Raw genomic sequence first — 15390 nt, 5'->3', positions numbered from 1 at the left:
TGGATATAAGAAAAATATACAGATCTGACACATGTAGTATCACAAACTGCAGTCAGAATTCTCAGAGCATAGCATACTGTAGCGATTCTGTTACTAAGTATTTTAATATGTTCTTCCCACTTTAACTGACTGTCAACATGCATACCAAGAAATTTTGTGTAGTCTACACATTCTATAGTTTCATTGTTTTACTTAAAGTTGTTAAAGTGTGTTTTTTTGCAGACATAGAAGTTAACAGCATTTGTTTTTTTAAGATTTAGTGTTAGTTTATTATTGGATGCCCACTCACGTACACTGTTTAGTGTTTGTTCGGCTTTTTCTTTTAGTGCATCTGGTGATTTGTCACTGATTAGAACATTTGAGTCATCTGCAAACAAAATTGTTTGTCCATGCTTGATGCTCTGTGGGAAGTCGTTTATGTAAATGAGGAATAGTACTGGGCCAAGGACACTACCCTGTGGGACACCTATATTTACATAATTTGGGTCTGAAGTATACTTTACAATATAGTTTGAGCAACTTGAAATATGTGAGATTTCAGTTATCTGTCTTATATTTTTTAGATATGACTGGAACCACTTTTTCACAAGTCCCCTAATTCCAAGTTCATCTAACTTATTTAACAATATGTTGTGGTCTACTGTATCAAACGCTTTAGTTAGATCAAGAAATATACCTGTTGTGTAGCTCCCTTTATCTAATGCTTCTAGAATGTGTTTTGTGAGGTGTGCTGTTGCTGATTCTGTGCTTTTCCCTGATCGAAATCCAAACTGGTCAACAGACAGTAAGTTGTATTTATTTAAATAATTGATTAGCCTATCTTTCATAATAGTTTCTAATATTTTTGCAAAGCATGATAGTAGAGAAATTGGCCTATAATTTTCAATTATTCCTGCATCACCTTTTTTGAAGAGAGGTAGTAATTTCGCATATTTTAAATAGTCGGGAAAGTAGCCCTGCTTGAAAGATTGATTTATAATATCAACTAAAAGTGGAAGTAGGCTCTTGATACAGTCCTTAATTATAAAAATGTGGACTTCATCCAGACCAGCTGAGTTTTTGTTTTTCAGTTTGCTGACTGCTTTATAGACTTCTTCCTGTGTTGTAGGGAATAACACCATTGAGTGTGATACACCATTATTTGGCTTTTTGACCTGAGGGGCTGTTAGAAAATTTTCCTGTAATTTTATTCCTATGCTACTAAAATAATCATTTATATAGTTTGCTAAATATATTGGGTCTTTTATTAAAGTCCCTTCCTCTTTGATTTTCAAGTTTGACAGATTCATTTTCCTGGTACCAGTTTCCTGCTTCACAATCTTCCATACTGCCTTATTTTTGTTTTCAGCAGAGTGCACTATTTTGGAGTTATGAGCTCTCTTTGCTGCAAACAATATTTTCCCATATGTTTTCCTATATCTTTTATAAAAGAGTGAGAAAGCAGGATTAGTTTGGCTGTGTTTAATGGAGCTCAGGTACTTTAGTGTTTCAGATGATTTTTTGATTCCTTTTGTGACCCACTTGCTTTTTCCTGCTGTTGGTAATGGACATAATACTTTAGGAAATGTTTCTTCAAAATTTAATTTAAACAATGTCATGAAATTTTTGAATTTTTCATTTGCATCTACCTCTGAATATACTGAGTCCCATGTTTGTCCTGCTATCTGTTTGGCAAACTCATGCCTATTTTTTTTAGAAAAAATTCGTCTGTAAATATGCATTTTCTTTGTTTCTTCTGGAGCCACTTTTATATTAATGATTTGAGCTGAGTGATCAGATAATCCTAGCTCTGCTACCACCACCTCACAGTTTTCTTTGCCTAAATCTGTTAATACCTGATCAACAGCTGTCTTTGAGTATTTTGTTATTCTGGTTGCACTGTTAACCATTGGAACTAAATTGAAACTTTGAGCAAGACTTTGTAATGAGTCCCATGTAGAATCAGGATTCAGTTTATCCACATTTAGGTCTCCACATATGAGAATGTGGTTCTTTGGAGTGGATATCTTGTCAAGAACATGATTAAGTTTGGAGAAAAAGATATTGAAGTCTCCACTAGGAGATCTGTATATACATAAGATAATCAAATTCCTACACCTGTATTGGTCCCTGATTTCAACTGCTGCCAGTTCAAAATGTTGCTCTTCACTGATTACACATAAATCGCTTCTGGTCTTATACTGATAATTTTGTTTTACATAAATACAACACCCTCCACACTTCATAGAAGTCCTACAGTATGCACACGCTAAATTATAAGACTGCAAGACTAACTGATTAATTTCAGCCTCATTGCACCAATGCTCAGTGAGACAAACAACTGAGCACTCTGTAGACTCCAGCTCCACTTCTAGCTGTTGGGTCTTATTTGCTAGGGAACATATATTTTGGTGAACAACTGTTAAGTAATTTTTTCCACCGCTATTTGCATTCCCACTTTTTTTCGTTTTAATGTCGTTCTGTTTTGGTTCAACTGCTTCCTTATTACGATTACACTCACGTTTTTTGTTTGCATATGTTATTCTTGGATAGTCACCCCCTGCAGACCGTATTAGTTTCCCTTATTTTTTATAATTTTACATAAATCCAGGAGCATTTTACTGAAAGTCATTGCACCTAGTCTGTTTAAGTGCAGGCCATCCCTACCCAGACATTTGTCGTCGAGAAATTTATTTGGGTCAACAAACACAACACCAAGTTCGTCGCACTGTTCCCTAATGCCGGTGTTTATTTTGTTTGTATACGCGTTACTCACCGATCTTCTTTGTAGAATTCCGTTGATAACAATTCTGGAGCTTGTAAACAAACCTTTGGCTGACCGAATTACATTATGAATATTATTTATGATTTCTTCTTGTCTGCTGCTTCTAATAGAGTTTGTCCCTACGTGAATTATCACGCCTTTAAAATTTGTGTTGGAATCCTTGTTGTTTTGGTTGGATTTTTCCGTGTTCCTAATGTTGTTGGAATGTTTCACAATCTGCTGTGGTCGGATTCCAGGGCGAACATCGACTTTACAGTTCGGAACCACGTTACAAAGTTTAAATTTTACAATTACAGATTTGCAGGGAATATTGCCTGCTTGGATGATATTTTAGTTAATTTTTCTATAGATATGCATGATGATGTCAGGCTTGGTAGTGATGCACTAGCAGATCACGACCCACTATTTCTTAGCATTCTGCTGTGATCGTTTGTCTAAGTCAGACACATCAGCCAGCATCAAATCTAATGCTACACATATAAGAAGCCAGAAATATGAATAGATTAATTTATTAACAATATTATGGGAAGGAAAGTTACTACTCACCATATAGTGGAGATGCTGAGTCGCAGATAGGCACTACAAAAAGACACTCACAATTATAGCTTTCAGCCATTAAGCCTTCATGAGTGTGTGCACATGCACACACTCATGCAAACACAACTCACACACACGATTCTTGTATGTGAATTACATTTTCATGAGTGTTTGTGCGTGTGCGTATGTGTGTCTGTTGTTTACTAAGGCCTTAATGGCCGAAAGCTATAATTGTGAGAGTCTTTTTGTTGTGCCTATCTGTGACTCAGCATCTCCACTATATGGTGAGTAGCAACTTTCCTTCTCATAATATTGGTACATTCGATCCTTAATTTTCTATTTTTTGATTATATTAATTTATTTATTGACATAGTAGCAGATGTTAGTTGGGAGTTCGTATAGAACACACAACCTGGGAAGGGTGTCTGAGAAGCAGTTTTTGATAATTTCCCACAGAAACTCACACAATTATGTTACTTCTGCATTAATAAAAATCAGCCCTAAGAATAAATAGAAAAAGAAACAATTAAAATGTTGTACGGTTGAGCTGGCTCACTGTCAGGAAGAGATGCTCAGACTTACACAGAATATATGAAAATTATTGTAAATAAAGTCTTGAGCAGTATGGCTTTTCTTATAGAGTTTATTTATGGTGTAAAAAGAACTGTAAAGACAAACTGATCATGGCCAAAGAACTTTAATGTCTATGTTACATTGAAGGTGCTCCCAACAAATGGAAACCAGCATGGAACATCATCAGCTCAGAAAAATCCCAAACTCACACACAATATGCATTGCTGGACCTAGAAGAAGTAGATGCTTACATTCAAACCTCAGTGGACGAATAGAAATACAAAATTAAGCAAAAAGCACTTGGGCTTTAGATCTTCCGGGTGTCGAGCCTCGTAAGATGTATGCCTCCCACTGGAATGTTGTCACCTGGATATTATAAAAGCTGTGTCAAGGTTCTCAAACTCAAGAAGTAAGGACTGTTATTGGTTCTCTAACAATGTAATTTAAAAAAATAATACATCATATCTGTCAGCCTCTTTCCGTCACTTTTATGTATGTTTAGAATCTGGAGTTTTCCCTGATGCACTCAAAATTGCTAAAGTGGTACCAATACTTCAAAAGGGACATAATCACCTGTCCCAAAAGTATTTCTATTGTCCCAGTTTTCTCCAAAGTTTTTGAGAATCTAATATACAACCGGCTAAATAACTATTTTGGAAAGCATGATCTCCTTTCCAGCCTGCAGTTTGTGTTCCAACATGGAAAAAATACCACTGCTGCTGTCATTGAAGTTGTTAACCAGGTGTTAATTACATTTAAACATAAGGATCTGGTATTAGTTGCACTTTGTTGTCTCAGCAAAGCCTTTGACTGTATACCATTTATGGCATACATGCCAACTTTAACTATAATCAAGTTATATACAAACAACAGGAGGCACATTGAATCAGTTAAAAATAGATGCTCCTTTATGAAGGAAGATTGGACTGGAGTGCCACAGGACTCTGTCCTAGGTCCCTTTCTGTTCATCATTGCAATTAATGATCCAGCTTACCATGTGGGAGCAGTTTCAATTGTGTGTTATGCAGATGACACAACACTGCTCAAAACAGGCTATGACATGGCAGAACTGCAATAGGCAAAACAGGAAAAATTAGAACTTGCAATGAAGTGTGTTTTTTCCGAATGAACTCCTCTATGATCTTAATAAAACATAGGAAGCAATTCTGGGCTTAGCTACAGCTGTGGAACGTAAATCAGGTGATAGGCTTTCAAATTGATTTGAAATTGAACTGAGAGGAACGTATCACCATGTCAGCAAAAAAAAGAAGAAGAAAGAGGAGAAGGAGAAGTAGCAGTAGCAGTAATCAGAGTAATGAGCAAAGTGAAATCTAATGAAAAGTGCTGTCCACTCTTTATCAAGACATTAACTGTTGTTAGTCTATACATCTGCTCAGTGTTGCCTTATTTCATAAGTGAGTTCAACAGTAGGGAGACTATACACCCTCACAATACCAGAGGTAAACTGAACTTTATTATGCCGAGACACGAACTCACAAAGACTGCAAACTCACACAAAATAACATGCCCACAACTTCTTGTAAATTTTCAATATTTGCTTGGACATTGCCCTATACTATTTTCAAAGCTAAGGTGCATGACTGGTTACTCACTCACTCATTGTACAAGATGGCCAAACTATTTGAAATAAACAGGGCTTTCATTAGTACTTGAGCATATTTCTAAAATATACGGAATTAAATTTTAAAGGTGTCAACTGTAAAGATTATTCTTAATTTTATATTTGATGCAGACTGTCTTATAAGTAGGACATCCACAACTAAAATAATTGTACACACTGAAAGGAACACTCAAACAAATCAAATTATGCTGAGGCATTGAATTGCGTTGGTAAAACTGATTGAGTGCCAGTTTCCCCACATTAGCAGTTTTATTGTAGTCACTCAGATACTATAAAAATACTTATAAAATCTAATGTCCCATGTTATCTAAATATCTCCATGGATATTCCAAAGTGCAGTGAGCAGTACTGACACAACCACCAATTTAAGTCCACCTGAATAAAGCCAGTTGTCAGTGATAATTTACATTCAGAGAGTGCCAATGCCCCTAATATAAAAATGTTATAAAAGTTAGGGTGAGCGAGGTCAACTAGGAGTTATAAGTAGATCTAACTGAAAGAATAATTAAAATAATAATCTTATACTCGTGTGCTACGTGAAACTGTCTAGAATGTTGAACATCTGAACATTGAGATGACATCGAAGAATACACCAGTGTCTGCTGCTCCCATTTTGACAACACCTATGTATGTGTCATCAGAAATAGTAGGTGTGTTCCTAAAATGAAAGTCTTTGTGAGACTCACCATCATAAATAATATGAAGGAAACAAGACCTAAGGAGAACGCTTATCAGAAGGTACTGGTGTGTGAGGAATGAACATTTATTCTGCATGGTAGTAAGGCTGTCAGAATTGGCTTCCTGGGTTAAAGGACGGCGTAGCCTCTGTGACGAAATGTGGAGTCCAGGTAACAGTGGACCACTGAACACTGTAAACCAGTATGGTGCACAGATAACAACAGGAGTGCAAGGCGTGAGTGCAATCTACCACTGTTGGATTCTGAGAAAGTAGTATGCTGATTGGACCTAGGGACTTACTTACTACAGAGTAGATAAAAAAATTTATAAATTTGTGTTGCCATAGATAACGGTAAAAATATAAAAGATACTAATATGCCATTGTGTATAAAGACTTACTAATACACAAAATGTATAAAATACAAACTCTAAGAACCAGGACGCAAACTGATAGTACATAAGAGAAAGATTTGAGGGGGAGTTGGGAGGAACGGGATGGGGGTGATGGTTTGTGAGGGAGCTAGAGAGGGGGTGATGGTTTGTGAGAGAGCGGGGAAGGAGGGGAAGAAAATAACGAGGTGAGGGGAGGGTTATATTGGAAGGAGGGGATTGGTGGAGGAGAAAACAGAAACTGTATAATTTGTTACAAGAAACCATAAGCAGAATTATACAGCAATCCTATAATTAAAGTTACTCGAAAGACTGGAAGACTTAAAAGATGCACAGATTATGAGAGTTAGTAAGCAGACACCTCCATTATCAAACATATCTTCAACATCCTAGTCGTCTTCTGCCACACCTCGGTAGACGTGACGCCAGCAGCAGTCGACCTTATGTTCGCCCTGAAGAAGGCCCCTGCGATGGGCTGAAACTGGTCGGCGCTAAATAAATAAAAAGTCCGATTAAGACTGTTTCCTTAATACTGAGTTAATTTATAGCAATCGCTGTTTCTCCACAACCATGTTGTCCAAACATCCTAGTCATCTATTGAATTTTGATTATTTAGGGTCTTTTGACTAACTTTAATTATGGGTTCACTGTGTAATACCGCTTATGGTTTCTTATAATCCGCTATATTTTGTCTTCTCATCCACTCATCCCCTCTTTCCAACCCCACCCTCCCTGTCCTCGTCATTGCTTTACCCCTCCTTTCTTTCCTTTCCAGTTGCCTTTCTCCTTCCTACCACCTTCCACCATCTCACCCCCCACCCCCTATATTTGTAGGCAGAACTCATTTACTGGTGGTCAGGGAGGTTGTTAAAAAATCATTCGAAATCAGCAGAAGGAATCACCAGAAGTTCCAGAGTGCTACTAGCAGTCCAGCTAGCACAATGTCTGTACATAGGGAGTTATAATACAGATGGGGTGTAGTGGCCAAGCAGCTCCTTATAAACCACACATCTGAGTAACACAAGACTTGAGGTGGTGTGTAGAGCGATACCATTGGACAATGAGTGACTGGAAGCAAGAGTGATGATTCAGGATATACCCTGTGGCAATCAAAAGGAAGTGTTTGGGTTTGACAAATGTCTGGAGAAAGTTGACTGCCATCGTGTGTTTTACCAACGTTTAAGTATGGAGCAGCTTGTGTTATGGTATTGGGGGGAGGGGGGTCATATTTAGTTTGTGATCCTCTTATTGCATTTAAGAAATGGTAAATGTTGAATGATATGAATACATTGTACAGGATTGTGTGTAGTGTGCTGTAGAGGAACAGTTTGGCGATGATGACTGTTTGTATCAGTATGACTGTGCATTCTGTCATAAAGCAGCATTTGGAAAGGAATAGTTTGTAGACACTAACATCTCTGAAATGGAGTGGCCTGCCCAGAGCCCCGACCTGAACCGAATGGAACACCTTCGAGATGAATTAGAACGTCGACTTCACTTCAGATCCCATTATCCAATATCTCTGCCTTCCTTGGTTTCAGCTCTTGAGGAAGACTGGACTGCCATTCCTCCACCTCATTGAAAATGTCTCCAGTAGAGTTCAAGCCATCATGAAGGCTGAAAATATCTCATATTAATGTCCATGAACTAGTGTCCGGATACTTTTTATCAGATAGTCCATGAAAAATATTTTATGTTCATGTGTTATGATCTTTTTGATAGGAATCAACATTGATTCCACAAACAATGATGTGGAATTCTGCTCACTTTATTGGTTGGTGAGATCCATAGGGCCAGATAACTGTGGCCAGGTTGATGCCTAGTCCTTGACTTCTGAAAGGCCAGTGCAGGAATCTGATGAAATTGTTAGCAGATGGTGCTGATGCATATTGAAATAATTGCATTGCCAATAACTGAACAGAACCCTTATGCTTGTTGTGGGGATTGGCAGTTAAGCATCAACATAAATTTATTCATGTATGTATTGCGCATAAATAGGCAGACACACTCATTAGTGTTTGATTGCATGATTGGTTATTAACCAGTGAAAACAACTACTTCCATAAAATGCTGGGAGTAATGTCTCGAGACCAACAGAGAAATGATACACAAAAACAGTTGAAAGCAGATACCAACTTCAGATTCAAGAGAAGAAGCCTAGAAAGTATAATTCAGCTAAGAAAGAAGTGATTCACAAAACACTCATTCGACCAAGTCTTGAGCACTTCTTATTCTGGGACCCTTACAAAATAATATTAATAGAGGATATAGAGAAAATATGTAGAAGAGTGGTGCATTTTGCCATTTTTGCTTTTGTTGAGTATGTTGAAAAGCGTCACACAAATGCTCATCAAACTGAGTGGCGAAAACTACCAAAAAGCCACATCACTCAAAACTACTGCTAAAATTTCGGACGTAGGCATTCCAAGAAGTCAGGTACCATATTACTTCTCCCTCATAGACAACTCACAAAATGATCATGGTGGAAAATCAGTGTAATTAGAGCTCATACATAACCAAACAATGAAAAATCCAGGATGGAATGATGACAATATTATGAAAAGGGTAGATTCTGCGCACCATGTGGAGATGTTAAATCATAGGCATGCGTAACAAAAAGACTGCTAAATGTGTGAGCTTCCTTCTAAAGTAGACATCACAAACACATTCATGCAAGCCCAACTCACACACAACCATTGTGCCTGACAGCTGAGGTTGGAGGAGATGATGAGTCACTGACAGGCACGACAGAAAGACTGCTAAACACGTGAGCTTTTGGCCAATAGGTCTTCTTTTGAAGTAGACAAAACACACACACACACACACACACACACACACACACACACACATTCATGCAGGCACACTCGCACACACATGGCCGTTGCCTCTGAACTCAGTATCCAAAGACAGGAGTCGTGTGTGTGTGTGTGTGTGTGTGTGTGTGTGTGTGTGTGTGTGTTACCTACTTTAGAAGAAGTCCATTTCTCCAAAAGCTCACCTGTTTAGCAGTCTTTTCGTTGTGAAAGTCTGTGACTCAACATCTCCTGTAAATCATGACTAAAAATCTGTATTTTTCACAATATTGTCAGATTTCATACACAGGCATACTGACAGTCACCCTTCCCATGTAATGTTTTCAGTCTGATAGCTGTGATATAGTGTATTAACTTGGATCCAGTTAAGTGCCTCTTTTTTTTTTTTTTTTACCAAAAGTGCCTACCATTACGCACTGTTAGGTGCCTTTTGAAGTATAGATGTATTTAGGTTTTACAGGAGTTGAGAATGTTTCATCTCTTCACTTTTTATGTAGCTTACTGATATACAATCTTTTAGAAGTAAGTATAATACCTTTCATTTGAAATTGTGTTATTTTTTTTATCTAACAGGCCACTGCTATATTTCAAGCAAAACAAAAACTGCAGTCAATTGCAAGAGCCAACAAAAGGCCTGTTCCTTCAGAGGACTTAATAAAGTTTGCTCACCGAATTAGTGCTTCAAATGCTGTTTGCGCTCCATTAACGTGGCAGCAAGGTGATCCCCGAAGACCATATCCCACAGGTGAGTTTTCCAGCACTGGTGTCTACATTGCATCACTGCTGGAGTTACTATTCTCGAACATACATTCTCTTAGTACATCTAATAACTTAGTTGAATTGTTAAAGGATATCAATCCATTATTTGAGGAGTTTGAGTGTGCTATTGCTTCAGATATTACATTTGTAACTGTACAAACTGACATTAAAGGAGTATGAGTCTTGTCAGTTAGCGGACATGCTAAAGGGTGCTGGAAAATAATATTCCTTTTATTGCGGTACCAATCAGTGACTCATACTCTTTCAAAAGTATAGAGAGGCATCATTTGTGACTCATTCCATTATGAAAATAAAGTTTAGATAGCAGCAGTGTTTCCCCGAGACTTTCTAACCTGAAAAACTGCCAAGTCCTCTCCCCATAGCTCCCAATGCTGGTATAGTTGCCTCCTATGTGTAATGGACTCCTATTAAGCGGAATGTGAAACCCCACTGCCTTACATCTCAAGTCTTAGAAATCTGCAGTCTACAGGGCTTCAAAACTGCCTGAGCCTCTCATTTCAAACCCTCCATGTGTCTCTGTACCAAAGAGTACTGAGTAAAAGTTGGGAATTAGTACGGGCACTGATAACTGTGCAGTTGAGCGCTCCACAATCTGAAACATCATCATCATCACAATCCAAAACGACTGGCATCATGAACACTGACATGAGCTACCACTGGACCCAGTGCTCTTCGTGGCATCCAGAAGCACCCATTCCACATCTGGGATGACATCCCACTGTTATGCACACAGGGTACACCATGGACTCAGTCCCCTCTAGGGCAGCCACATCGCTGCTGAGCTCCATTATATACCTAACATTGAAGTTTCCAGCTGCCAGTAATCCCACCTTCTGTGAATGCCCACAACGTGGAGGTCGAAAGGCTTCTTCTGAAACAGGCAAGCACCTGTATCTGGTTCAGGATCTTTACCAGCTAATGCCTGAAACATGTTTCTCAGATGAACTGGGGAGGCTTTTCGATCGTGCCTTCCCCTCAGAAAGTCTTTTGGTGCTTGCCGCACATTCAGATGACCTCCCACATGATCACAGGTGAGGGTCAACCTCAATGCTGGCAGTAACTGGAGTGGCACAGCAGTGGACTGATCGGAGGATGGATGGGCCATGGTGGTCATCCCTTATACCCCATGACCAGGCTCCCACCATGTAAGGCAGTACACATACAAATGTAAGTGAAGTGATCTGAGTATTATAGCAACTTAATTTTAGTGTCAAATTCAAGTATTTTTGCCAACTCAGTTATATTCACATATCTCTTGACAATGAACATGGCTCAAAATTAGTGTAGAATCATTATGGCTTCCATGGAAATTCAAACAGTCTCTGTCATGAAATATTTTTTGTGCACTAAACAGAATCCAGTCAAACAGAAAGTAAAAATAACACAGGATAGAATAATTACAATATTGTGAAAATGATAGATTGCTACTCACAATATGGTAGAGATGTTGAGTTGCAGACAGGCACATAAAAGACAGATAAACAACAAAGCTATCGACAAAGAGGCCTTCTTCTGAATTAGATAACATATGCATGCGCCCCCTTCCACACACGCACACACATAAACAACAAAGCTATCGACAAAGAGGCCTTCTTCTGAATTAGATAACATATGCATGCGCCCCCTTCCACACACGCACACACACACACACACACACACACACACACACACACACACACACACGTTCACTCATACACAACACACACTTGTGACCACTGTCTCTGGCTGCCAGCAACAGCGCATGTTAGGAAAGGCAATCTTAGTGGTGGGGATAAGGAGGAGGCTGGTGCAGGAACGGGGAGCGATAGCAGGGTAGGGTTGGAGGACAGTGAAGTGCTGCTTGTGGGAGCATATAGGGATGAGGTTGGGAGAGGGTAGGGCAGCTGGATGTAGTTGGGAGGTTAGACGGGGGGAGCAGAAAAGGAGCGAAATTAAAAAAACTATGGATGCATACGTGGAATAGAAGGCTGTGTAGTGAGGACAGGTAAGGGGACAGGTGGGTGAAGACAGTGACTAACGAAAGTTGAGGTCAGGAGGATTACTAGAATGTAGGATATATTGCAGGGAGAATTCCCACCTGTGCAATTCGGAAAAGCTAGTGTTGGTAGGAGGGATCCAAATGGCACCAGCAGAACTTTATTCATTTCAATGATTGCTTCACAGCCTGTGCCATCTGGATCCTTCCTATCGACACCAGCTTTTCTGAAAAGCACTGGTGCGAACTCTCCCTGCAATATATCCTATGTTTCTGTAACCCTCTGGACCTCAACCTTCATTAGTTGCTGTCATTCACCCACCTATCGCCTTCCCTTTCCCACTCCAGCACTACATAGCCTTCTAATCCATCAACGCATTTACAATCTTTTTACTTCTTCCCCTTTCTGCTCACCCACCCCATCCCCACACCCATCTCACCCCTCCGTCTAACCTCCAGACTGCACCTGGCTGCTCTACCCTCTCCCCATGTTATTCTTGTTTGCTCCCACAAGCAGCACTTAACCGTCCCCTAACCTCCTATCTCCCCCCCCCCCCCCCCCCCCCCTAGTCTCCTACTTACCCCCACTATCCAGATTGCTCCTCCCACCATGCACTGTTGCTCGCAGTCTGGCCTCGGCAGCCAGAGACAGTGGTCGTGTGTGTGTGTGTGTGTGTGTGTGTGTGTGTGTGTTGTCTGATTCAAAAGAAGGCCTTTTGGATGACTCATAATATTGTAAAAATTGCACAATAATACAAAATTTTACTCATAAGTTCCTTACGACTTTCAAATTTCTTTTCCAAATCTTGTATTCATTCTAATTCATTGTTGTTGTGACTTTTATCTTCTCTTCAGCGATGAGTACATCATATAATTTGTTTTAGTAATTAAATTCTAAAGATCTGGAAGTGCAGTGCCAGAGCTCTGGCATGGCTGTATACACAGTAGCGGTTGGCATTCGTACCATGTGGCTGCCCAGAAGCAGACAGTTTCTGCCAACATGCAGTGGTTGGAACTTTTGCATTGATTGATCTGACCACAGTTATGTACAGGGATATTCAAAAAGAAAGAACTGATTTCAAATATTTTTTGTTTCCAAACTATGGTAGGTAGAAACACAATTCCAGTGTTCCTGGAAAGAGAAAAGTTCAAATTTTATGCATTCAGTGTGAGCACCAAAATGGTGGCTCATTTCCTGCCACACACAAAGAGACTAGTCTCTTGTTATCAAATTCACAGCTTCAACAATGTGAAGTCACAGACTTCCAAGAGTGTCAGGCACAGGGGGGATAAAAACACGGTCTTTTACATAACCTCACAGATAAAAGTCACAAGGTGTGTGGTGTGGAGACCTGAGAGGCAACCAGTGATGAAATTCGTCTTATGCTCCTCCTAATCCAATCCAACATCCTGAAATGGTGTCATTCCAGTAACATTGGAAATACTTAGAAAATTCTCTAAGCACCTCTGACATTACCTGTATGACACCATTCCAGGACATTGGATTGGAAGAGGAGGAGCAGAAGATGAACTTCATCGCCACTGGCCTCCCAGGTCTCCAGACCTCATGCCTTGTGACTTTTATCTGTTGAGTTACGTAAAAGACCGTGTTTTTATCCCTATGCCTGACGCTCTTAGAAGTCTGTGACTTCACATTGTTGAAGCTGTGAATTTGATAACGAGAGACTAGTTGCTTTGTGTGTGGCAGGAAATGAGCGACCATTTTGGTGCTCACATTGAATGCATAAAAATTTGAACTTTTCTCTTTCCAGGAACGTGTTGCTATCTTTTGTCATTTGGAAGCAATAAATGTTTGAAATCTGTTCCTTCTTTTTGAATGAATAGCCCTGTATTACTAAATAATATAATTTCATACACCTGGAGATGGGATGTTAAAGTCTCGAAACCAGCCGTAGTTTGAATAAATATACTGCAGCTGAAGCAGATCTCTTTAAATTAATTATCAGTTGCAGATGTCCTTCTCGGATAGGATGCCAATGATCAATGTGCAGGCGTATGAAATGACACAGAATGCAAAAGCTGATAGAATATTAATGCAGCAGGATGAAAATTGTACATTGGTTGTTTTTCTGCATGATACTACAAAAGGTCTGAGGGGTGAGTACTAAATATGGAATACCACTCCTTACATCTGTCTGTTAAGTAATACATCATGTGACAGAACCAACCTTCAGCTGCACCACTATAAAACTATGCACAATGGAGATCTGACTGTAATCAATATTTTGGCCCTGATGTTGAAATTGCAGTGGATGTAATGTAACAGACTTTCAAGTGCTGAAAGTATCTCCCACATAAATTAATTTAAAAAGTGTTAATATAGTCTGACTTCTAATGAAATTATGGATATCAAGTGTGATTACACAGAGATGAAATTAGTTGAGCTGCATTGCAGCTGACAAAGTTCAGGAATAGGTGAAGTTAATACACCACAGTTCCCACTTAAAATGTGGATAACACTATCTGACTGAAAATTCAGTGGATTGACAGAGATTGTGAACGACAAACTATGCGCTAATGTTCTGTATATATGTGGTACTCCAACTGCTGAGGCGAACACCGTATGCAGTGAGAAATTCACCTAGAATTCCTATCAAGATGGAGCAGCCCAGCATTTACCATGCAGCATGTAGAGTCTGCCGTGCAGTGAACTGTGCACCACAGTTGTGACTCAACCAAAGTAGCCCATTCGTCAATATAAGTCACAGAACTGTGTCTCCAAACCAGACACAAAATTGTGATGCCATGCAAGCCAAGGCTCTCAGTCAGACAATTCACTCAGATTGCCTCACAGCAAAAAACCAAAAATCAACAAATGTATGGTGGGCCATGTGGCTACTGCTTAACAGCTACATTTCTGTTTGATTACAAGTCTCACTTCAGTTGTCTGACCATGACTGTCCTCTCTCTCTGGCTTCCTGCTACTTACTGCCACCCTCCTCATTAGTACTTTACGAAAAACTATGTGCTCCATGTGTAGGTCCTTCAAAAAGCACACTCCGGCAATGGCAGAGTGTGGGCAGTACGTTTCACAAGTAGCGTGTTTTTTAATACTCAAGGCTGCCTTCCTCCAACAGATGGCGAGATCCTTTTCCACCTGTCTTCTCTATTTCGGCACGAAATGGGTGCCCTCCAGTGCATGCCATGACATCACAGTCAGCTCACAAATCAAGACATAGATTCACAATTCACATCGGAACACTACCATGGGAGCCTA

General features: G+C 39.6%; 1 protein-coding gene across 1 annotated transcript in view; it reads left to right on the top strand.

The window, feature by feature from the left end:
• Positions 1-15390, top strand: part of LOC126415317 (mediator of RNA polymerase II transcription subunit 4) — a 78732-nt gene that overhangs the window by 14907 nt on the left and 48435 nt on the right. The window contains exon 3 of the mRNA XM_050083422.1: positions 9971-10142. Coding sequence (XP_049939379.1) covers positions 9971-10142 — 172 coding nt within the window. The remainder of the gene's footprint in view (positions 1-9970; positions 10143-15390) is intronic.

This window comes from Schistocerca serialis, chromosome 1, assembly GCF_023864345.2.
Source record: "Schistocerca serialis cubense isolate TAMUIC-IGC-003099 chromosome 1, iqSchSeri2.2, whole genome shotgun sequence".
NCBI classification, from domain to species: domain Eukaryota; kingdom Metazoa; phylum Arthropoda; class Insecta; order Orthoptera; family Acrididae; genus Schistocerca; species Schistocerca serialis.
The sequence above is the reverse complement of the archived record's forward strand: the minus strand, read 5'-3'. Positions and strand labels throughout refer to the sequence as shown.